This window comes from Gossypium arboreum, chromosome 9 (genome assembly GCF_025698485.1).
Source record: "Gossypium arboreum isolate Shixiya-1 chromosome 9, ASM2569848v2, whole genome shotgun sequence".
NCBI classification, from domain to species: Eukaryota; Viridiplantae; Streptophyta; class Magnoliopsida; order Malvales; family Malvaceae; genus Gossypium; species Gossypium arboreum.
The window spans coordinates 41,428,854-41,453,083 of NC_069078.1; the positions used below are offsets into that span (position 1 = coordinate 41,428,854).

At 32.5% G+C, this 24,230-nt stretch overlaps 1 protein-coding gene across 1 annotated transcript; it reads right to left on the reverse strand.

The window, feature by feature from the left end:
- Positions 1-8,924: 8,924 nt before the first annotated feature.
- On the reverse strand, positions 8,925-13,739 carry LOC108454003 (peptidyl-prolyl cis-trans isomerase FKBP53). Its single transcript, XM_017752280.2, has 11 exons — positions 13,550-13,739; positions 13,174-13,247; positions 12,550-12,788; positions 12,242-12,387; positions 11,086-11,416; positions 10,797-10,949; positions 10,078-10,345; positions 9,681-9,768; positions 9,531-9,572; positions 9,382-9,430; positions 8,925-9,287 (listed from the first exon to the last, which is right to left on the reverse strand). Exons 1-11 carry the CDS (start codon positions 13,560-13,562, stop codon positions 9,206-9,208), a joined length of 1,485 nt encoding a protein of 494 aa, XP_017607769.1. The 5' UTR covers positions 13,563-13,739; the 3' UTR covers positions 8,925-9,205.
- Between the last annotated feature and the right edge of the window lie 10,491 nt (positions 13,740-24,230).

The window sequence follows — 24,230 nt, forward strand, 5'->3', positions numbered from 1 at the left end:
TTAGAAGCACTCCTACACCTAACCTCGTCTTTTTTGTAGAGTCATCAACGTAAACTATCCAACTCTTTGAGCTATCAGCCACACCCCCTGTAGCAAACTAACTACTATATTTTGCATAACAAATGGAAAAAAAAATTAGAACAGAACGTGCATTTGTCCTAAGTTGGCACAGAAGACAGTTGGCTGAACATATAGTTATTATGAGTCTTCTTAGGAGACAATAAACACCAAACAAATTTAATTTCATTAACTATTCATAAATTAATATTTCAAATTATAAATTACTTGTAAGACTGTCAAACTTCTCAAAAGAACATCCCACCATAAAGTCAACCAAAATCTGACCCTTTATCGCCATTCTCGGAGCATACTCCACACCAAACTTGACTAACTCAATTCCCCACTTTGTCATCCTTCCTGAAGTGTCAGCTTTGGACATTATATCCTTAATAGGTTGATTCTTCATAACAACAATGGGATAAGCTTAAAAGTAGGGACGTAATTTGTGAGTTGCAAAAATTAGAGAAAAATAAGTTTTTTATTTTTTTTTTTTGAATACCTTTGCTCCCCGTTTTGCACTACTTTAATGATATAATAAATCAAGTACTAACAAGCTCCTTCTGCCCTGATTAAAATTGTCACAACCGTCTTCTCCGAGGTCGCCAAATAAACATATACAGCTTCTCCCACGTGAGGTAACATTACTAGTGGTGGGGATATGAGGTATTCCTTGAGTCTTTCAAAAGCTACTTGGCACTCTTCAGTCCAAGAAAAAGTTCTCAGGGCTTTGAAGAAGGGTAAACATTTATCTGTCATTTTGGAAACAAATCTATTAAGTGGAACAACTCTCCCCGTCAAACGTTGTATATCTTTAATTTTCTTCAGGGAGGCATATCCAAAATGACACAAATCTTCTCCAGATTAACTTTAATTCCCTTCTCTAAGACCATGAAACCCATAAATTTGCCAACTCTAACACCAAAAGTATATTTTTCAGGATTAAGTTACATGTTGTGAGTTTGTAGAACTGTGAATGTCTCTAGCAGATCTCTAACATGCCCTTTCAAAGTAGAACTTTTTACCAACATATCATCAAAATAAACTTCAATACTCCATCCGATCTGCTCCTAAAAAAATTTTGTTCACAATTTTTGGTAGGTTGCACCTACGTTCTCCAAACTGAAAGCCATGACCCAATAACAAAAAAAGCCTTCCTCAGTAACAGAGGTTGCCTTATCTTGATTCTCCAGGGCCATAGATATCTAATTATAGCCTGAGAATAAAACTCATAAACTTATTCCCCGAGGACGCATCAACCGACTGATCAACTTAGGGCAAGCTTTGTTAAGGTTGGTAAATTCATTACACATCCTCCACTTACCATTATTCTTCTTCACCATCACCACATTCAAAACCCAATCAGGGTACGCGACCTCTCTGATGAATCTTGTTGGCAACAATTTTTCCAGTTCTTGCCTTACAACTTCAACCACTTGTGGAGCAAACTTTCTTTTCTTCTATTTAACCGATTTAATCTCAAGAAGAACATTTTACTTGTGAAATTACATGAGGGTCCACCCCAGGCATATCCACGGCTGACCATGCAAAAACATCTGAATTTGCCTTTAGGCAACGAGCTAAATATTCCTTTTTCTCTACTGCTAATGTTGACGAAATTCTCACTATCTTGTTTGTATCATCATAAAATAATTGCAAAGTTTCCATAGCTTCTGTTACTTCTAGTTTCTTAACTTTGTCTTCACTCCTTGCATCCAAACTGTCTAAATCAAAAACCTGACTATATGTGTTTGCATGTTGCGAGTTCTGTCCTTGTTGTATGTGTTCATGCATTTGTTGTACTGACAAATGTGGCACTGCCTAGCTGTTCGCTGATCAGATTGTATGAAGCTCATTTTTGTAGGAAATTTAATCTTCATTCAGAACGTAGCTGTAATAGTCTGGTTTTAGCTCAATCGGAATAGTGGTTTCAGAATCACAAATTCGAAGTCGTAAAATCATTTTAATATTATTTTATATGTTTACTGCATGTGAATATGTGTGTGTGAAAATTTCGTGAGCTAATTTTATCGTTTAATAGCTTAATTTGAGAAAAATGACTTAATCGTGTAAAATGCAAAAGTTGCATTCTAATTGATAAAGGTGTCTAATTGCTATGGCTTATTAAATTAAAGTTCCTTTTGTTTTAATTAGACCATTGAAAGTGGAAATTGACATAAATGGGTTTAATAACATGAAATATGGTGGCTTTTAATTAGGGTTAATTTTGTAAATTGGTTATTAAGTTAATATTAATAAAACAAAATCAAATTTCCTATCATCTTTTATCATTCCTAGTCAAAAATCAAAATAAAAGAAAGCAAATATGAAGCTTTAGGGTTCGACCATGTTGGTGATCAATTGAAGGTTCGTTTTTGTTCCATTTTCGATGATTTATATGTTTTTGTGATCGTTGTTTAGTAATCTAGCTAGCTCGTACCCTAATTTCTAAAATTGTTGATGAATTTGTGAGTTTCCATTGATGAATGCTTGAGATTTTGAATGATTGTTGATGAATTTTGAAAGCTTGATGATAGATATTGAAGTTTTGTAAAGTGATTTTAGTGAAATTTCATAAAAGGGACTAATTTGTGAAAAGTGTAAAATGTGTGTTTAAATGTGTGAAATATTGGTAAATATGGGTTGTTATGGAGCCTATAGATATTCGGCTAGCTTGGGTTTAGTTGAAATTGTTGTAAATTGTGTTTTTATGAAATAAGAACTAAATTGAGAAAATATGAAATAATAGGGGTTAATGTGTAAAATTCCAAAATTTGTGTGCTTTGAATGAAATTGAATTAATTGAGGAATAAAAAAGTTAACTTCGAATTTATATAGATCCTGAAAGAAAGAAATCAGATTTGGATCGGGGAAAATCAAAAGTTATCGAGTAATCGATCCAATTCATCTATTCTAACTACGAGGTAAGTTCATATGCAAATAAATGTCTTTAAACTGAATTATATGTATTTACTTGCCATTGAATTGTTATAAATTTTGAACGAGTACTTATGAGCAAGAATCGATAGATTTTCGGCATTCGAAAGTCCCGTACGAACCTTAGGAATAGTATAGGATATTAATGTCATGACATTAGGTTATCGAGATGTGATTACATGAAAGACCATGTCTGGGACATTAGCATTGTATTGAGATTATGTGTAAGACCATGTCTGGGACATAATCGTTAATTGATTTCGTGTAAGACCCTATCTGGGACAGTGGTATCGATATATGATAACATGTAAGACCATATCTGGGGCATTGTATGACCTTATGTGATTTTCAAGTATCCTTAACAATTCTGAATGGTTCAATGGGCAAAGACAAGTCGAGAAAGAATATGTTAATGAGTTAAATGACTCAGGTATGTACAAGATCTATACGATTATTGGAAAGTGAAGTAATTGATGAGTTTACATGAGACAATGAATATGTATTTAACGAGAAAGGTTTGTGTATCTAGATATGTTTACTTGTGCTTGGCTTAGTGATGGAAATATTGTGATTCATATGATAACATTGTTTGTATATGGCTTACTAAGCTTTTAAAGCTTACTTTGTGTGTTCTTTCCATGTTTTATAGATCATCAAAGCTAGCTCAGACTCGGGGATCATCGGGAAATGTCATCACACTATCGATCATCTCGTTGGTATTTTTGGAAGCTTTGTATATATGGTATATGTCATGCATAGGCTAGTGTCATCTTAATATGTTTTAAGTTGTGAATTTAGCCATGTGACTTGGTTTGTAAATGTTGGTACATAGCCATTTAAGTTGGCTTAAATTATGTGTTTGATAAGTAATTTATGTGATGTATATAATCTCTTATATGTTGGCTTGTTCGGTATAGTTATATGGTTGTTATTTTGATTAATGGTAAATGAAAGTATTAAGGTTGAAATAATGGTATATTGTGACTTGATTATGTGATATTGAAATGGTAAGTCTTGTAGCTTGAAATAGGTGATAAGATGATGATAATGAAATTCATTTAGAAGTTATGCAAAGTTAAAGGTTTTGACATGATTGTGGTTGAGAATTTAAGTAGTGAATTGGTTGATCATGAAATGATATGAATTATATGTGATTTGGTATGTTTTGACTACCCATATATGTGATGAAATGACACCATTTTGATGGCTAGGTGAGCATGAAAATAGGGTGGCAAATTGGCTTTGCAAATAGCCTATTTTCGTCCACACGGGCAGAGACACAGGCATGTGTCTCAGTCGTGTGTAACACACGGTCATGTTACATGGTCGTGTGTCCCTTGGGGTACCCTTCGAATTAAAGTCAGTATACCCTACAGTTTTAACATGGATTAGACACACAGGCATGTCTACTAGCCGTGTGTGGCACACGGGCTAGCACATGGACGTGTGGTTGGCCGTGTGACCCAAGTCAGTAACCTCCCTTAAATTTCATACGTCCTGGCACATGGGCGTGTGGTGTAAATCAATATGTATACCCTGTTTTCACACGACCTGCGACACGGGCGTGTTTGGTACCCGTGTGAGGCACACGGCTTGTTCATACGGGCGTGTGACCCTAAAATGTTTGAAAATTTTATATGTTTCCCAAAATTTATAAATGTTATCGATTTAGTCTCGAACTTCTTCTACGCATGTTTTAAAGTCTCGTAGGACCTTACAAGGGACAATGTGATTGATATGAATGGATTTTGATTATGAATGTACGAATGTATGCGAATGATGTGTGTTATACGGTAATGCCTCATTACCCTATTCTGGTGTAGGATACGGGTTAGGGGTGTTACAGTAGCCACCATTATCTTATCTATTCTCATTATGGGATGCCCCAAAATAGCATTGTATGCCATGGGATGATCAACCACAAAAAACTTAACATTCTCCTTTGTGGTGTGCTCACCATCCCCCAGGAAAATATGTAAAGTGATACAACCCTTTACTTCAATAGGATGGTTCGTAAAACCATACAACGAGCTCGCCTTTCTCAATGCTTGCTCATTCAACCTCATTTTCTGGTAAGCCTCCCATGTTAACACCTCAACAGCACTGCCACTATATCAACTAGTATTATTTTTACCTCGAAACCTGTAATAGCTACTGACATAACCATCGGATCGTTTCCTTCCTCGTCATAAAATGATTCATTGTCTTCATTACTAAAGTCCACCCTCTATTTTTCTTACTGATGCAACCTCTTTGGTGAGCTAACCAACATAACACTCCTAAGTTGAGCCTTCCTCTTCGCATTGGAGGTTGCCAAGTTCTTATTTGTCCCAATTATCACATAAATAGTTCCTCTCACCTTTTCGTTACCTTTAGCCTCAGTCTTTACACTCTACCTTGGTTGATCAATATTCTAAGCTAGAAAATCTTTAAGTTCACCATTTCTGATTACCTCCTCTATAGCATCTTTTAAGAAAGAACAATCTTCAGCCTTATTTCCCTCCATCTTTGTGGAAAGCACACCTATCCCTCGAGCTTGATCTTCTTGCATTTTGCCTTAGAGGTGGAGGAGTTGACAAGATGCCAAGACTCTTTACTTGGCTAAGGATATAAGCACGTGTAGCGTTCAAAGGAGTATAAGTCTCAAATTTACCATAAGGAGGATACCTCATTGCGTGCTCAGGCTGAGACCTTTGAAACACCTTGGATGACTCATTTCGTGATTATCCCTTTCGTTGTCCCCTACCTTGCATGCAGAGTCTAAGAAGACGATCCTTGGAGACTATGAACTCCCTCTCTGTTCCTCAAATGCTTGTCATCCCTCTGAAAAGTACCAGGAGCTGATCTCTTGATCTCTTTCACCTCAACAAGCTTATGAGCCCACTAATATAAATCTGCCAAGCTCTGCGGCCTATTATCAGTGAATGAGTATTGCATATGCTCATTTAAAACTCTCATGATAAAAGCATCTATGGCCAACTGGTCCTCCAGTTTTTTTGTATTTAACGTTGCCACATGAAAACATTTGATGTAATCTTGCAAGCTTTCGCCTTCTCTCTATTTGATAGACATCAAGGCTATAGGCGCACTCATTATCATCCTATGTGCTCGAAACCTCCCCAAAAAATTTGAACCAATTGTGAAATGCTTTGGATGGAACTTTGTGGGAGGGATAAATACCAATCCTTTGCACTTCCTTTTAGATTTATTGAAAAAGCCTTACACTTCGCAGCATCGAAAGCTCCTAACACATTCATATAATTATTGTACTACATGAGATGTGCTCGAGGATCCCTACTACCGTTAAACATTTCCTTAGGGACCTTAAAATCAACTGGTAAGTTTACCTTTGCAATCTCAAAAGCTAGTGGATTGTTAAAACAAAATAACCAATCCATGTCCCGAGAATTAGGATGCAAAGCCCGTGCATCCATCTCATTTTGCCATGGTTTTGCATGCACCCCAAGATCTTCCTCATGCATGCCATTACTAATATGAAGATCAGAATTATCAGATTGTACCTTTTTCCTTAGCTCGTCATTTTGCCTTAACAACTCTTGTTGAAATGTTTGTTGTTGCTCAAATTTTACATTTTGTAGGGCCACTTGCTCCCTCATTAATCTTATCTACTTTTGAAGAGAAAAATATTGTTGTGGAGACACCTACTGATCAGAGGGGAGTGACAATCCCTAACTAGAAGGGATATTTAAGTCAAGCGAGTTTGAGGCTCCTGTACGAGTTGAATTACCCAAATTTTTTGGTCGATCAACAAACCACCAGCGAATAAGTCTGCTTCACTAAGTTGATTTCTTACACTAGAGACTCCAGGTTTTCTGGTGAAAAAATTAATGGGAAAATTTTCAATAGGATGAGCCATTTTTGTTTCTTACAAACTGAATATTCAAAGATAAAAAATTCTCCACGTTCACCGCACCAAATTGTTGGTAGTGGTACTTGTATATTTATATGATATGGGTGTTGTCATTGACATGACATGCTAGGTAGGTTTCATGCTAGAGACACATATCCTATTCTAGACTCAAACGTGTTTATAAGGTCTTATGCACGTATAACCTCGTAAGAGAGTGAGCTGGACTTGCGAGCTCATCCTACGAGCTCATTACAACCCCGCCCAAATCCATTTGGGCTTTGGGTCGATGATGGTAATCATCCTAACAAATCTGCTTTAGGGAATGTGAAGAGATGGAACCAACAAAAAGGCTTGAATATTTATTTTTGTTAATTTACTAGCATTCATGTTGAAGGGTTTTCAATTTTTTCTTCTTTTCTTTTCTAAAAGTGTTCTTGAATTTGTGTATTTCTATCGATGGACAAAATATATAATGATGGTGTGGTTGGTTTGTATTGAAGCTGGTGATTCAATGAGAGGAGAAAAAAGAAGATGAAAGAAAAAAGAAGGGAAGAGGGGAGAGATGGAAGAAAGAGAATATTAATTTTAATTATGTTTTTCCACTTATCATGATTTAATTGGCTAATGAAAATTCTTTTAACAGAAGTAAATGGTTCAAAGTTTAGGTTTTTTTGGTACCTAAATGGAAAAACAATATAGTTAAAGCCAGTTTTTCACTTAAACCTATGTATAATCGCATTAAGGGAATACATTGATGAAAATTAGAATACGTTGGAGAAAGGTGCATGGAACGGTAAGAAAAAAAAAACGACTAAATTAAGAAATCAAGCCGAATCGGTAATTTTGTTCACTTTAACTTTCTTATAGTTCAGTTTCAATTAGATGATGTCATTGAATCGCATCAAGTTGGTTTGGTTTTGGTTTATTCCATTGGATACCCAAAAGTTAAAAAAAAAACTGTATAAAATTTTCAAAAGAATATCTAATATTTTTGTATATATAAATCCAATAGATAAAACCATTTAAAACCCAAAAGAAAAACTATTACTTCTAAATTCTAAATATAAGTTTTATTATGCTTTTACATATTTTATAATTAAACAAAAATAAAACTTAAATCTAATTTGAGTGTCAGTCTATCATAAATTCATTGTTTGTTCATTAAAACTTCTAACAATTCAAGTATCAGTCTATCATGTCTTGTTCTTTTTCTATTATTATTGTTGTTTTAGTTATCATTATTAACGAGTGTTTTTTGTTATTACACATTAAGAGTTATAAAATATAAATAATTTAATATTTAATTATGTGAGTGAAAATTGAAAGTAATTAAATTAAAATTTAATTAGATTTTTAATAAATATTTATAATTATAAATTTTACAAATTATTTTTTAAAATAAACATTTTAATTGAAATTTTATGTATAATTTAAAAATTGTAATTTACCAAATAGTGTAAAAACCATAAAACAAAAATAATTTTTAATCTAATGAAAGTCTAAAATTCAAATCCAAAAATAATTTTATCTACCTAAAATTCAAAATCATAAAAGCCCAAGAAAACTAATCTAATCTAATTTAGCACAGTTCAATAATAACCTAATTCGATTTCAGTTAAAAGAAAATGAAAAAAAAAATCAAATACCAATTACAGTGAAACACCAACCACATTTAATTATTGACACTATTTTGCCCGGTTAACATATGTGCATTTTTCTTTTAACAAAATCCAAGTCTCCATTTTTGAGCAAGGTAATTAGCCACCATGTATAATATTTGCTTTTGATATATACTAATATCCTTGTGTTTCGATTTACATCACCTATGACCCACAATTACATACATAAAACTATATTTATCTACAAATTTAAATTTTAAATTTATTAATTAGATTCAATTACTTAATTAAATTATTATATTTTATTAAATATAATATGAACTCTAAAAATAGTCAAAAAAAAAATCTTTTTATAAAAACCAACCTGTACCGTTACCAATCATTATTGACCGAAACACGTCAAAATTTTGAACGAAAAAAAACTAAAACTAAAATACTGGTTTAAGACTAAAAACAAAATCTCAAATCAATTACTAAAAGAAACCCTCCATTTTTCTTAGTTCTTACTAAACATAAACACAAATAATGGCACAAACGAACAAAATTTGATCTATGCGGTAGACACAAATCACTACTTTCTGCAGAAAAATTCAATTAGGACAATATTGGATGAAATTTAAAATTGCAACACAACTAGATACTGTTTCTTTTCTTGCTCATTGATGATCACTCAAGCAGTGAAAAAAAATAATAATTCATAGCTCAGTAGAGGCTAGACTAATCACCGAACTCCAATCAACTCAACATCAAACTCGAGCCATGCATTCGGAGGTATCCTACCGCCAGCACCCTTAGAACCATAACTGCATGACAAAATTTTCATTTAAACAATCTCGATTGCTGGTTACAAGTCTTACCAGCATTCACAACTAATTTACGAAAGCATAATGTACATACCCCATTGCTGGTGGAATTACGAGTTTTCTTTTATCCCCAACACGCATGCCTATGGCCAATGTACATTCCGGATATACATAAATGCTTTGACAAATGAGTGAAAATAACAAGAACAAACATAATAAATTGTTAACGGTTCAATTACATACCTTCGACACCAACATCCCATCCTTTGATGACTTCTCCTACGCCTATAAAATCAACCCAAAATATTTAAAAATCAATTAACTAAACAAAAGTACTCCGACAAAAAGAAAAGCCAAGTTTAGTATTTTATAAGCCGTAAAATGTCATAGTACCTAGGCGAAATTTAAAGGGGGCCCTTCCCACATTGGAATCAAAAATTTTTCCATTCTTCTGAAGCTTCCCAATGTAATGGACACTAACCTGAACCGAAAGAACAAACTAGGGTAAGAATCTCCAACTAAATCCAAGTAAAATGTATGCAAAATAATACACATAATCTTGTCATCAAATATGACTCAAAATCACATTATATGACTAATTGCAATATCTATTAAATTTATTATACAAGCTCCATTCTCTTTTCAGGCAATCTTCTATCCATTCCCTTCAGAAAATATCCAAAATATGATTACAGAATTCATGATTGCAGAAAAATAGAAGAAAGATCTAAAGTTATTTTTCTTAGAGGGGAAAATTCATCAATTGAAAACTTAGTGGAGAAAGAATAACCTGCTTCCCACGAGATGCTCTTTTACCATCTGGTTTGCCCATTGCTAACTCTTGGACAACCAATCCATTCGGAAAGGTTCTCACTTGAGAAGATTTGCCAGCAGTTTGTTTCTCCTCAGACTTCAAAGTGGAAGTATCCTTATCTCCACTTTGTGAAACTGATGCATTTGCACTTACTTGATTCTCTTGGGTGGTCTTCTTCTTCTTCTTTTTTTTTCTCTCAGAGAGGTTCTCACCAGGCACAATGTCTGGTTCAGAACCAAGGGCCCTGCCAGGCATACAGTAATTGTTTGGGTAACTAAATATAAATTTAGCTAATGGCAACTCATAGCCTCAGCATACAATGCAAACTGCAATCAGTGCATTCTAGATAGAAAAAGAGGGAGAAGAGAATATCCTGACATCCTAGGCCATTTCCTGGTTTCTACCACTTGAAAGACTTCAAACATGTCTATCAAGAAGTACAATTGAGCACTATGCAAAGTCAGATCAACAGACTAACGAGACGAAACTCTCTTCTCTCTACATTTTATCTGAAGGTTTTAACTTAAGACTTCAAATAATAAATATACTTGTTTATCATGCATATATATTTATGACTTATTTTATTAGAGAAAGGAAAATATCAACAAGTAAATGCACGTGCAGATAAAAAGACAGGCACTGTCTATCTGCAGTAACCTCTCTATGAATACACAAAAGTGGAAAAGAGTACTCACCGATCACTATGGGGATGATCTTGTTCTTTTCCAACAGGCATTACCTTCTCTGAATCCTGGCTCTCTTCCTTCACAAGCTGAACTTCATCACCCGGTAAACCATTGATGTCATCTGTATCATTTCCTTTTTGCTTCTTTTTCTTCTTCTTTTTCCTAACAAAGTTTGCATAATAATCACATAGATCAACAGACTGAACATAACATTAACAAGTTAGGCTACCTGCATGATATAAATAATACGACCGTGACATCAAGTTTAGAAAAAACTGTTAAGTTGAGGGCATCTTACCCCCCTTCTTCATCAGTGTTTTTAATTTTTCTTTTCTTTTCACTAGCATCTTTTCTTGTCTTGTCTTCTTTAGTTAAATTTTCTCTAAGTTCCTTGGTTTCTGGTTGAGGCTGCTGAATAGCATCTTCGCTTTTTTGTGAAGCAGAAACTGGAAAGCCATCTTCATCTTCAGTTTCCAAATCTGTCACACCAGCACCTCTCTTGACAATAAGTTGACCCTGTGAGTTCTTTTGTTCCTCAGAGCCAGTCAATTTATTCTTTCTCTTGGATCGTTTAGATTCCTCATTTCCTTTTGTAGGTTTTTCATCATCCATGATCTCCTCGATTACAACTAAAGTTAATTCAAAAAAGAATAGTAAGCAAAAAGCCCATCAATACCAGTTAAAATGCAACAAAAACCCTGTACATGGAATAAGGAACATCTAGAAACTATTATGTACAATTTTCAAAAAACGAATAATGGATCAACAAAGTGAAAGAATAAATTACATAATTGGTCAATGCTTCAATAATGTGCTTAAACATAAAATTTCACCAAAAATTTCAACTCTGACCACTGAATGATCTTTAAAAAAAAACAGCTAAACCAATTATAATTACTAAATCCTCATCACATCTATGAAACAGTTCTTGAATCTTCCTTCACATTGAAATAATAAATTACCTAACTGGTCAATGCTTCAATAATGTGCTTAAACATAAAATTTCACCAAAAATTTCAACTCTGACCAATGAATGATCTTTAAAGAAAAACAGCTAAACCAATTATAATTAATAAATCCTCATCACATCTATGAAACAGTTCTTGAATCTTCCTTCACATTGATGCTTATATACAGGTTTTAAACAAAAGAAAGTTTCTCCATCTGCCAACCTTCTGCACATCAGTTTTAACCAAAATTTTCAAATTGTTCAGAACAAACAGAAATTCCAGAAGCAGTAGGTCATAATTTAGGGAACAAGACTATACTTTTTCATACCAAGTTAGCCATGCATTACTTACAGGTTCTAGCTGTATAAAATTATTAAGAAAATCAAATTAAAATAATTTTCAAGGGCTGCAGATTGGTATACATGACATGATAGAAAAAAGCAACATATATGATCCAGTTTCTACTTAATGAAATCTGGTAAAGATATCCAAAATGTCAAATACCTCCACTATTTGGGACAGGTGGACGGAAGAACTCAAGATCATCATCATCTATGAAATCATCTCCATACTCCTCATCAGAACAATAATCAGAGGACTCATCTTCGGACTCAGTCTCAGTCTCAGCAATATCCTCCCCATAAGAATCACTTCATAATGTAGTAAAGGAATTAATAAATCACGTTATATGCGCCACATTCTGAGTTATAAACACCTCAACCATGTTCTCAGTTCTTTCATGAAACAATTTAATAAAAAATGAAATGCAAATATGCTTGTCTTCAAATAAGAGAAATTAAATAAAAGGATACGACTCATATTCATCTCGTAGGTGATCTCCATCATCAGCAACAAAGTAACCAGAGAGGTGGATGCTTTGAGGGCCAAGTACTGAGAAAGCAACTAAATCATCGTCTTCATCAAATTTAAGATCTAAGGCGCAAGTCTCATTCTGATTTGGTAACAAGGAACACAGGATGATCGGACTCTTGTGTCCGACAGAACACTGAAGTACAGACCTCTCTTTAAATGATCCAAGGCCTAAAGTTGCCTGTGTTACCACATGTTATAAATTAACAATGGAACATACATCGTATCAAGAAAAACAAAACCAAAATTAGGAACCCAAAAATCATTTGCACTAGCAATTTAGAGAACTAACAAGAAGCCTAAATTCTGACTAAGATTCACCATTATACGTTATTTATATGTTTCAACTATTCAACTCCATATAAACAATGCACTCCATTGATGAAGGGTCAGAAAACCTCAAAACATAACTAATAAAAGCATGTGACTACAATCTTATTCCTACAGTATTTACTAATTAATAATTGTATAAGAAAAATGAAAACTCCAACATGAACCAGAATTCAGAAAACAAAATGCTCTGGCTTTTCCTTTTAACTTTGAATTTCTGAATCAGGATAATATACCTGAGTAATGTGAAGCTTTCCCCGAACATTGTCAGAATGATAAGGGTGTGGTTTTCCAGGTTTGACTTCAATTCCTGGTTTACGAAAAAAAAAAAAAGAGCCTATAAGAACAAATAGAGAGTTTCAAGAAAAAACAAATACAACAAGCAATGCATCGTTTGGTAACTGGTAAATGGCCCGAAGACGATAATGAATCTTGGGTTTAATTTCAAAAGAATCCTCGATCCAAACCCATTATCATAATTCAAATTTCTCGAATATTTCCTCTACTGTTTACCATAACCAAACAATGGAACAATGAAATGTGAAAATACAAAATAGTAAGAGTTTAAAGCGAGAAAAGTAAAAGGGTTTTGGTCAAGATAAAAGAACTGACCCCAGAAACCCATTTCTTCTTGATGGGAGAAAATACTGAAAACCAAAAGCAGCTGCTTCTAAAACCCTAGAGGGTTTTCGTTATGCGATTTTATTAAACCCTAAATGCCCGTTTAATGATTTGGTCGTCCTTCGCTCAGATGAATTTTGAGCGGTCGGATCAAATTTCCCTCAATTATTAGCATATTTAAATTTTCCTCGCTCAATATCAAAAATTTATAAATTGCTGATTAAATTATTTGAAAAAAAATCCTCGACTTTTAAGTGTGTTTATTTCTAGTGCTATGGTTTTTATTTTCTTTTTATTTTAAGTTTTATCGTTGTTTTTATACTATTAAATGCGTCATTTATCCAAAAAGATCCTAAATTGTTGAAAGATATTTGATATGGTCAATTAACTCGTTATAGGATAAACTATATTCAAAATCACTCAACAATTAACGTGGTCAATTAACTCATTATAGGATAAACTATATTCAAAATCACTCAACAATTAATAAGTTCATAATTTGATCAATCAATTTCAAAAATATTATAAGTTCATTATTAAACTATCTAAAAGTTGTATTCTAGGAATCTCACCATCATCTAGCCTTCTCTAACAAAAAAGCACATTGAACAAAGCTTTTCTTTTCATTCTTTTTCAACTTCATGGTTTAATTTTCTTTCAAATGACCAGACACTTCATTGATTTAAATTCAAAACCCTAACCAAGAAGCTCTTTGATCTCTATCCACCATCATTAGATGGTCGCCTAGCTTCGATATGTTTCTCTTCTTAATAAGGCTTTCTTCTTACCTTTTGAATTGAACTTTCATTGCTTGGAACTCTCCAACTAAATTTTGTTTGAATCTAATATCTTTAAGTCTCTCTCTCTTTTTTTAGCTTAATGACAAATTTGACCACTAACATTGACATGTTTTGTCAAAATGGCTCTAATTGTATTTTTGAATATTTTTTGGCCATCAACCTTTATTTTTTTTCAAATTGCCTTTTTTTAACAAAATTGATGAAAGTGTTGTTAAAAAAATTAATGAGATGATGTGGAATAGTTTTAATGAGATATGATTTATTACTTAGATAACCTAATAAAATAATTACATGTGGAAATAATAAAATAAATAATTTATGAAGTTAAAAATAACTCTTAACTTAAAGAAAATAAACATAATTATCTACAAAAGGTTTCAAGCATTTAGTATTTTCGATTTGATTTATTAATTATTTTTGGAACCTCCTAGTAATCAAACGTATGCATTTATTTTGAAACTCTTTTTTAGATAGTTATGTTTTTTAATTAAGACTTATTTTTAAAATTTCATGTATGATTTATTTATTTTATTATTTTCACATGTAACTATTTTATTGGGTTACTAAGTAATAAGTTACATCTCATTAAAATATTTCACATCATCCTCTGTTAATTTTTTAATGATAGTTTCATTAAATCTGTTAGAAAAAGCAGTTTGAAAAAAAAAAGATTGATGGCCAAAAAAGCCTCAAAAATACAATTAGGGTTATTTTGACAAAACATGCAAATGTTAGTGGCGAATTTTGTCATTAAACCTTTTTTTATATATATTTTGATTCTTTTCTCTAATTTTATTCTGCCCAATTGCTTTTGTAGGTCCTATTTGATTATTTTTTTAATTGTATTTTTTATTTGCTTTTGATTGTGATTACGGTGATATTTGGTTGTTCATTGAGGGAAAGGGTGTGTAAATAGTTTAACTGTTGATTTTCTTGGGTTATGGTTTTGGTCAAAAGGGAAATGGTGAGTGAGTTAATGGTGAGTGAGTTAAGAATGAAGGGTTGTTGAGTTGGTTGGGTTAAAAGTGAGGCATGGGGCTTGAGTTGTTGTGGATATTGTTTGGATTATTGGGTTAGGGGTAGTTGTGCAAATATTGATTGATCAAATTATAAACTCACTAATAATTGAGTGACCAAAGTGTAAATTTACTAATCCCACATTTAATGTTCGTTTGTAACTTAATTGCTCAATGACGTCTGTTAGGATTGACCCGATTAAGCAACGAACAAGAAAAAATTGAGGAATAAATTGAGAAATCGAACACACAAATTTAACGTGAAAAACCCCTCCAAAGAGGATAAAAAACCACGGGTAAAGATAATTTTACTATAATGACAAAAGAATGAAGAGTACAAAAGATGGAGATAAAGACGAAACCCTAAAAACTCGAAAACAAAGAACCCTCAAAACGTAAATACAAAATTCTCTAAATGTGTTATGAGTTCTAATATCTAATGGGTGTGTTTTTCTAAGGTTGTAAAAGAGCCTATTCATAGGCTGAATTCATAGGTCAAATAATAATAAAATAATCTAAACTAATCAGTGTTTGATTGAAACAAGTAAACAAAGTTTAACTAAAAGATTATTTTTCAAATTTGACTGAAAATAGGAGTCATATTTAACAAATCTCCACCTTGACTCATATTTCTACAATGCCGTCTTTGCCAAAGCTCGCCACGAGCCTATCTTGAACTATGCAGGGAATTAACTGAGTCGAATTTATGCTTAGAAACTGGAAAACTTCTAGCCTTCGACTTGTACACTATCAAATCAAAACTAACCATGGTCTGATTTTCACTAACACAGTGCCCTAACTTTTCAAAACATGCATTCAAAATAGAACCTCTCTTCAACGAAACGGTCATACCTTTTTCCCTCCTATGACCAAGTTGCCTCCGCTTCAAACGAGTTGACTTCAACTTTGTAACGGACGAGGGACGTCCGATTTCACCGGTCACTGTAGAACCTTCTAGAATATAAAGACTGCTAGTTCTTTTACCTTTTAACAAAACTAGAGCTCCACGAGATACTTTAATGCCGCTCGACTAGATGTTAATTCTGCATCCTTTCAAGTCTAAAATACTTAAGGAGATAAGATTCTTTCGTAAATCAGGTACATACCTGGCATCTGAGAGTGTCCTAATCGTCCCATCGTGCATCTTAATTTTAACAGTACCAATACTAATTACCTTACTAGATGAATCGTTTCCCATGCGCACAACTCCACCTTCAACCGAACTGTATGTGGAGAACCATTCTCTATTGGGACACATGTGGAAAGAATATCCTGAATCTAGGATCCGCTCGGACGTGAGCTTGGAGTTATCGCTTGTTAACACTAACAAGAAATCATCACCATTTTCATCGGCCAAATTAGCACCAGCTACATCTTCCTCGTTACTCTCAGCAGCTCTTTTATTTTGCAGTTTATAACAATCTGCTTTGACGTGTCCTAACTTTTTACAATAGCGATACCTTTTGTCTCGTTTCTTTGATGCTACCAAAACGGAACCTTGTCTATCTGTCTTGCTATCCAAATGAAGCTCATTGTCGAGTTTGTCTCTACTCAATAAATGATCCTTCACATCTTCAAACGAGAGTTTGTCTCTACCATAAATCGGGGTCTTCTTGAAAGACTTGTATGAAGGAGGTAAAAAGCACAATAATAGCATAGCTTGATCTTCATCATCAATATGAACCTCAACATTCTTTAAATCATTTAAAAGAGTAATAAATTGACTGACGTGATTTCTAAGAAGCTCACCTTCATTCATGCGAAACGTAAATAGATGTTGTTTCAACACTAAACGATTAGCCAGAGACTTAGTCACATAAAGAGTTTCTAACCTTTTCCACAAGGCAGATGAGGTCTTCTCCATCAATACCTCATGTAATATCGTATTCACGAGGCACAACTGGATTGCAGACAAAGCCTTTTCATCAAGCTCTTCCCATTCTGTTTTATATAGATTCTCAGGCTTTTTCCCGGTAACAACCTTTTTCAAACCAGATTGAACTAGAATTGCCATCATCCGAACTTGCCATAGATTGAAATTTGTCTCACCATCGAACTTCTCAATTTCAAACCTTGTTGTTGCCATCTCTGAATAAGTTGATCTATGAAAATTGAACTAGCTCTGATACCACTTGTTAGGATCGACCCGATTAAGCAACGAACAAGAAAAAATAGGGAATAATTGAGAAATCAAACACACAAAGTTAACGTGGAAAAACTCTTCCAAAGAGGATAAAAAATCACAGGCAAAGATAATTTTACTATAATGGCAAAAGAACGAAGAGTACAAAAGATGGAGATAAAGACTAAACCCCGAAAACCCGAAAACAAAGAACCCTCAAACCGTAAACACAAAATTCTCTAAATGTGTTATGAGTTTTAATATCTAATGGGTGTGTTTTTCTAAAGTTGTAAAAGAGCCTATTTATAGGCTAAATTCATAGGTCAAATAATAAAAAAATAATCTAAACTAATCAGTGTTTGATAGAAACAAGTAAACAGAGTTTAACTGAAAGATTATTTTTCAAATTTGACTGAAAATAAGAGTCATATTTAACAACTTCTTTCTTTTTTATCAAAAAATTGCCTAATGATTTGAATGGTAGCTTTCGAATCATTTGAAGAGTGATTTTAACTTTTAAAATTGAGTAACCAAAGTATTAGCTTATAAAAATAATTTTCAGAAAATAAAAATAAAAATATTTGTAAAAAGAGTTTAGATCTTTATACTCATATAATTTTTACTAGTTTTTTATATGTGCATGAAACGGAAAATTTTATTTATATTATAAGATAAATAAATCAATTTATATTAATATTTTAAAATTTAAAATTATAAGATAAATAAATTGAAATATTTAAATCAAATGCGAAAAATAATTAAGATCTCCATAGAATAATAAAATGTTAGTTACATGTTTCTAACAAAGTTTGTCTATTAACAAAGTTGTAAAGAAAAACTCTAAATTCGCATTTATAGTTTTAAAATTTTAATAAAACTCTTTGATAGTTAAAAGTTCTTAATGAGTTTTCAAAAGAAAAAAATCTATAAATAACTAAAATTTTAGAATAATCTCTTTTGAATTACAATATTAATACATTATTGATGAAGGAAAGGAAAATTACAATCTTTGAGTTGGTATTTTAAAATATAAAAGGTTGGGACCAAATAAAAAGAAGAATAAGGGCTAATTTGATAAAAATGTATACATTAAGGACTAAATTTGATATTTTGTCTTTTAATTAAGATATACTTTCTTAAAAATACTATCTTAAAAAGTTTAAGGATAAATCCCAACACTATACATTATTTTTGGTTTAATATACAATTTTATATATGAACTTTGATTTTGTGCAATTTTATACATGAAATTTTGATTTGATTCAATTTTCATAAATTATTAACACAATTGCATACACAAATAATTATATTTATTCAAAATAAAAATAAATTCATTGTATTTATTTCTTTAGACGTATATGATTGAATTAAAATTAAAGTTATATATATATATATATTTGAGCCATAAATAAAATTTCATGTATATAATTGTGCCAAATTAAAGTTTATGTATAAATTTAAAATTTTCTAGAAAATAAAATAAGATTTACTATCTTAATAAATTATAAAATTATTTATTAATTTTACCTTAATTAAAATGTAAGGAAAAATGCATTTGATATTGATTATTTTAATTGCACTAAAGATACTAATATGATAATTAAAAGTTGAAAAAAATCAAAACAACAATGAAATAAGAGATCTCATTCACAATTCAAAAGTTTGAAATTATAAAAAATTTAATAAAAATATATTGTATTAATAAATTGTAAAATTATTTAGTAGCTTACCTTATAATATCATGAGAAGTAAATGATTAAAGAAATGAAAGATAATATCCTTGTTAATTTATTTTTACGCTTATTTATTGTTAACTATGAGTAAATTTCATTCATCAAATCTTATTTTAGTTCACATTAAATAATAAGGAGGAAATGTATTCAAATATGTTTAATTATGGTTTTTCCACTATAACGGTTGAGAGGTTTAGGGTGCAAGAAGACATTGTAATAAAAAAAAACTATGAATAAATTCTAGTTAAAATTAATTTTTGTTTTATTTTAAAATAGTAGATACGAGTAAGTGAAAATTTTGAATTTTAATTTTTTTTGCGGATTTCAATATCGATTGGACAACCATATTTAATTTAGATTTGAATAGTTATACTGAGATAATAAAAGGATTTTAATTTTTAGATAAATTTACATATTGTCGGAGAATTCAAAAATTCATATATCCAGTTCACTATCATTTCTAATTATACATTATTAATAACTATAAAATCCTAATTAATCACAATAAAATTCTAAATTTTTTATTTATCAAAGATGAAATAACAATAGCAAAAATTACACAGCTACCATCCACACCATGACTATCATCATGCAAAAATTTCAGCACCTTATCTTATTTGACCCATATTCGACATTTTTTCTCCATTAAGACTCTTTAAACGGCATTAGGGTTTAATAAAATAATGAGATCATCATCAGTCATAGGAAGCGCCATTCAACTCACTTGGTTATCAACAAATGGGTTCATACAACCTTATCGCATTAGGACCATATTCCAACTTACCCATTGCTAATTAGCCTTGGTCTTCATTACCAGTCTGATGTTCGCCCAGATTAGCAACAACCATACTACCTACATTCAACCCATCACTCTCATTCTTCAAAATCAATATGGGAGAAGTTTGAATTACAACCCTTCGATTGTTATGATTAGGGGTTTGCAGCATGTCCCCCCTATTGGCATGCAATTTCCCTCGATTGTGAAGCCAAGTTCCCACTCGATTCTAGTTGGCTACCAAGTACAATGTCGACTGCATTAATGGCACCATCCACATCATCATCTCTGTCCTTTCACTATTCTGCGATTATTGTTTATTTTATCATCCTTAACCCTCATATTTGGTTTGGTCCTTATTACCGAAGTGACTCAAACAATCAATCCACAAAAATCAAAATATATATAATTTTGAGTTTTAAACATGATGTATAATATATTAGATTATTACAGTTCAATACAAATGAAAATCAAGCTAAAACCGATACTAATATGATGATCCGGGGTTTTAATTGATCAAATGGAGAGCTAGGTTTTGAATCCTAGGTCAAAATAATAATACGAGGCTTGATGTCTTGAGACATAGGGTCCATGTCTTAAGGCTTGCAACCCTTGAAACCAAATTTTAGCTACTAGCTTTCATGTCTCGAAACATACATCCAGAAATGTATGTTTCATTTAAAAATGTTCATCTTGTCTCTAGACTTGTTCAACTTGTCTCGAGACTTAAACCCAAAAATGCAAGAAAATGACATTTTAAGTCATGCAAACATGCTTCTATGTGCCTTAAAACAAGTCTTACACTAATCCAAAGTAATACAAGCAAGTTTAATAAGCTAAACTAGGTTCATAACTGTAACAACCCGTTTTTAGCGGCAACTGAACAATAGTTTCGGGACCACAAATTTTTGTCGTGTCGACTCGTAAATTTTATTTATAGAATATTTATAGAGTAAATTTGGTTAAGAAATTTTAACGTTTAGATAGCTAATTCAAGAAAAAGGACTAAATTGTAAAAGGTGTAAAATTTGTTAATTATGGTAATTAGATGATTTAATAGCTTAATCATCACAAGAGGGAGGACCTATGTAGCGATTAAACCCTTGTAATTAAGTGTTGGACGGTTTAAGGATGGAATTGGCTTAAAATGCATGTTACATTAAGGGTAAACTTGTAATTTAATAAATTAAACTTGAGTAGAATAATAGTAGAAATATGTTCATCTTCTTTAATGGAAATTACCACCTAAAAACCAAGTTAGAAAACCTCCATCGAAGGCTTGGAAGTTTCAGCTAGGTTAATGCTTGCATGTAAGTGAGTTTTCACCCGTTTCTTGTAATTTTTATGTTTTTGAAATCATTACAACTAGGTCCAGCTAGCTTGTACCTTCGTTTTTGAATCTGTTAAAAATTTTAGAAGTTACCTTTAATGAATCTTGGTTGTTTGTGATGATAATTATATATTTAAAGCTTTGATTGTGATACTTGGTTGCTTTGTGAAGTGATTTTTGTTAGATTTTGATTTAAGGATTAAATTGTTAAAATGTCAAAATTTTAAGATTTTATAGTGAATTTGATGTGTATAGGGACTGTTAAAGGGCCTAGAATAATCAACTATAATTTGATTCTTAGGAAATGGTCAATTTGATGATTTTCGGGTTGGAGGACTAACTTGTGAAAGTTGCAAAAGTTTAGGGAAAATGTGTAATTAATGAAAAGTTAAGGGTCATATATATTGAATGGAATGTGGAATGTGTATGATATTAATATATTGTATTTAATTATTATATAGATCAAGATTTGAATCAGAGAGACAATAACCGAGGAAAAGGGAAAATAACGGAATAATTCATACGTATTGAACGAAATCAAATCGTAGGTAAGTCCATAGTATTTCAATACTTAAATAGTTTTACTTGTAAACTTATATTATTGTTCTTTAATTAAAATGCTTATATGTAATTATTGAAGAATGCACATTTGTACCCCGATTTGTACTTCGGTACCCCTGAATGCACATTTATGCCACAGATTGTACTTCAATACCCTTTAATGCACATTCATGCCCCTGTTTGTTCTTTGGTACCCTTGAATGCACATATGTGCCCCTGAGTGTACTTTGGTACCCCTGAATGCATATACATGCCCCGGATTGTACTTCGGTACCCCTGAATGCACATACGTGCCCCTGTTTATACTCCAGTAACTGTGATTCAAATAGTATATAAACTAAATTTAATTGTATTTAGATTAAATGTTATACTATGTCCTTACTAAGCTTCGTAAGCTTATCTGTTCTTATGGATTGTTTTGTAGATAAACGCTGCTGATAGTTTGGAGGGATCATTCAATTGACTCATACTATCCACCTAAGTTGGTAGTTTTTGTATCTCTTAGGGTAGTGGCATGTATATATAGATAATTAAGTTTGTTTTGTAACACCCCTAATCCGTATCTATTGCCGGAGTAGGGTTACGAGGTATTACCAATCAATTCACAACGTATGGCATACATTTATCAACCATAAAGCATTCATTCTCATAAATCATTCAACACAATCACATTGTCCCTTATAAAGGCCTACGAAGCCTTAAACATGCTTTAGAAGTGGTTCGGGACTAAACCGATTTCATATGAAAATTTTGGAAACTTAGAAAAATTTCAACCTTACAGGGGTCACACGCCCGTGTGAACAGGCGTGTGCCTCACACGGCTTCAGACACGCCCGAGTCTCAGGCTGTGTGGAAACAGGGCATCCATACTAACTTGTATAATATAGCCAAGGACACGCCCGTGTGCCAGACCATTTGAAAACTGGAGGGTATACTGACTTATGCAACACGGCCAAGTTACACGCCCATTTGCTAGGCCGTGTGCCAATTAGGGAGTATACTGACTTGTACCACACTGCCAGTCACAAGACCGTGTGTAAGACCGTGTGGAGCATACTGACTTCATTTTAAAATCAACACTAGGAGACACACGGCAATGTAACATGACCGTGTGTCGCACATGGCCAAGACACACGCCCGTGTGGACAAAAATAGGCCATTTGAAAGGCCAATTTGCCACCCCAACTCATGTTCACCTAAACAACCAAAATGGTACCATTTCATCATTCAATTAGGCAGCCAAAATCATCAACCAAAAGCACAATTCATACAATATCCATTTCAACCAAATTCAATACTCAATTTAGTGCCCTTTACCTAATCAAATACTTATCAACTCAACTTCTAAAATCATACTTCATCAAAGCATTTTTCAAACATTTAAACTCCACAATTCAATTAACCATATGATACCAAACATGCCAAAATAAGCCATCACTCATGGCTATTTATATAAACCAAAACATATATATTTACAAGCCATTTCTATTAGCCAAACACACATCAACATTAACATCATTTACAAGCCAAATCTCATGGCTATAATCATAACCAAAATACCTCATCTAGCATATACATGCCATATACCATATATACACAACTCAAAAGTACCAAATAGATGTCTGATAGTGCGAAGATGTTTTTGACGACTTCTAGATCCGAGCTAGTCTTGATTCACTATAAAACATAGAAAAATAACACGAAATGACTTTATAGATTAGTAAGCTTGTATGTGAATAACTTAATTCATCCAATAAATATAAATCAACCAATTTTACATTAACTACAAAACTTTCTCATGTCTCAAGACATGATTAAATACCATCTCCTTGAACTTTCTCTATTTAATACTCGAATAGGTTTTCTACATACCTGTTTCATATTGTACTAACCTCTTTCTCAACCACATCATTCGTTTACCTGTTGAACCATTCAGAATAGAAATTGGATACTTAATAGTCTCATACGATAAGTACCTATATCATGGCCTGTAGCCAAATCAAGGTAACTTATCCGAAGAACAATTATCATGTTCCGAAGCCAAATCATCCGATATGCATGGCCCCAAGCCAAATTGGTATAACTCGCACCCGAAGTGCTAATATCATGGCCTAAATCCAACTCAACTTATCTTCTAATAACATGACACTAATATCCAAATATATTCTTAAAGTTCAACCGGGATTTCATACTTTCCGTTTTTATCATCGAATGCATTCGTAAAGTCGTTTTCACAATTTGAACATTATCCATAATCTCATAATCACAGTTTATGCAATATCAAAGCTTTTAACATACTTTTATAATGAAATTACCACGTACGAACTTACCTCGT

Bases quoted from the DNA above. Each gene is read 5' to 3' on its own strand.
- LOC108454003 (XM_017752280.2), bottom strand. The intron at 9,573-9,680 runs GTACTATGACAT...TTGATTTTATAG, and splicing joins CCCCTTTAAATTTCGCCTAG to GCGTAGGAGAAGTCATCAAA. The intron at 9,431-9,530 runs GTATGTAATTGA...CATTGGCCATAG, and splicing joins ATGGGATGTTGGTGTCGAAG to GCATGCGTGTTGGGGATAAA.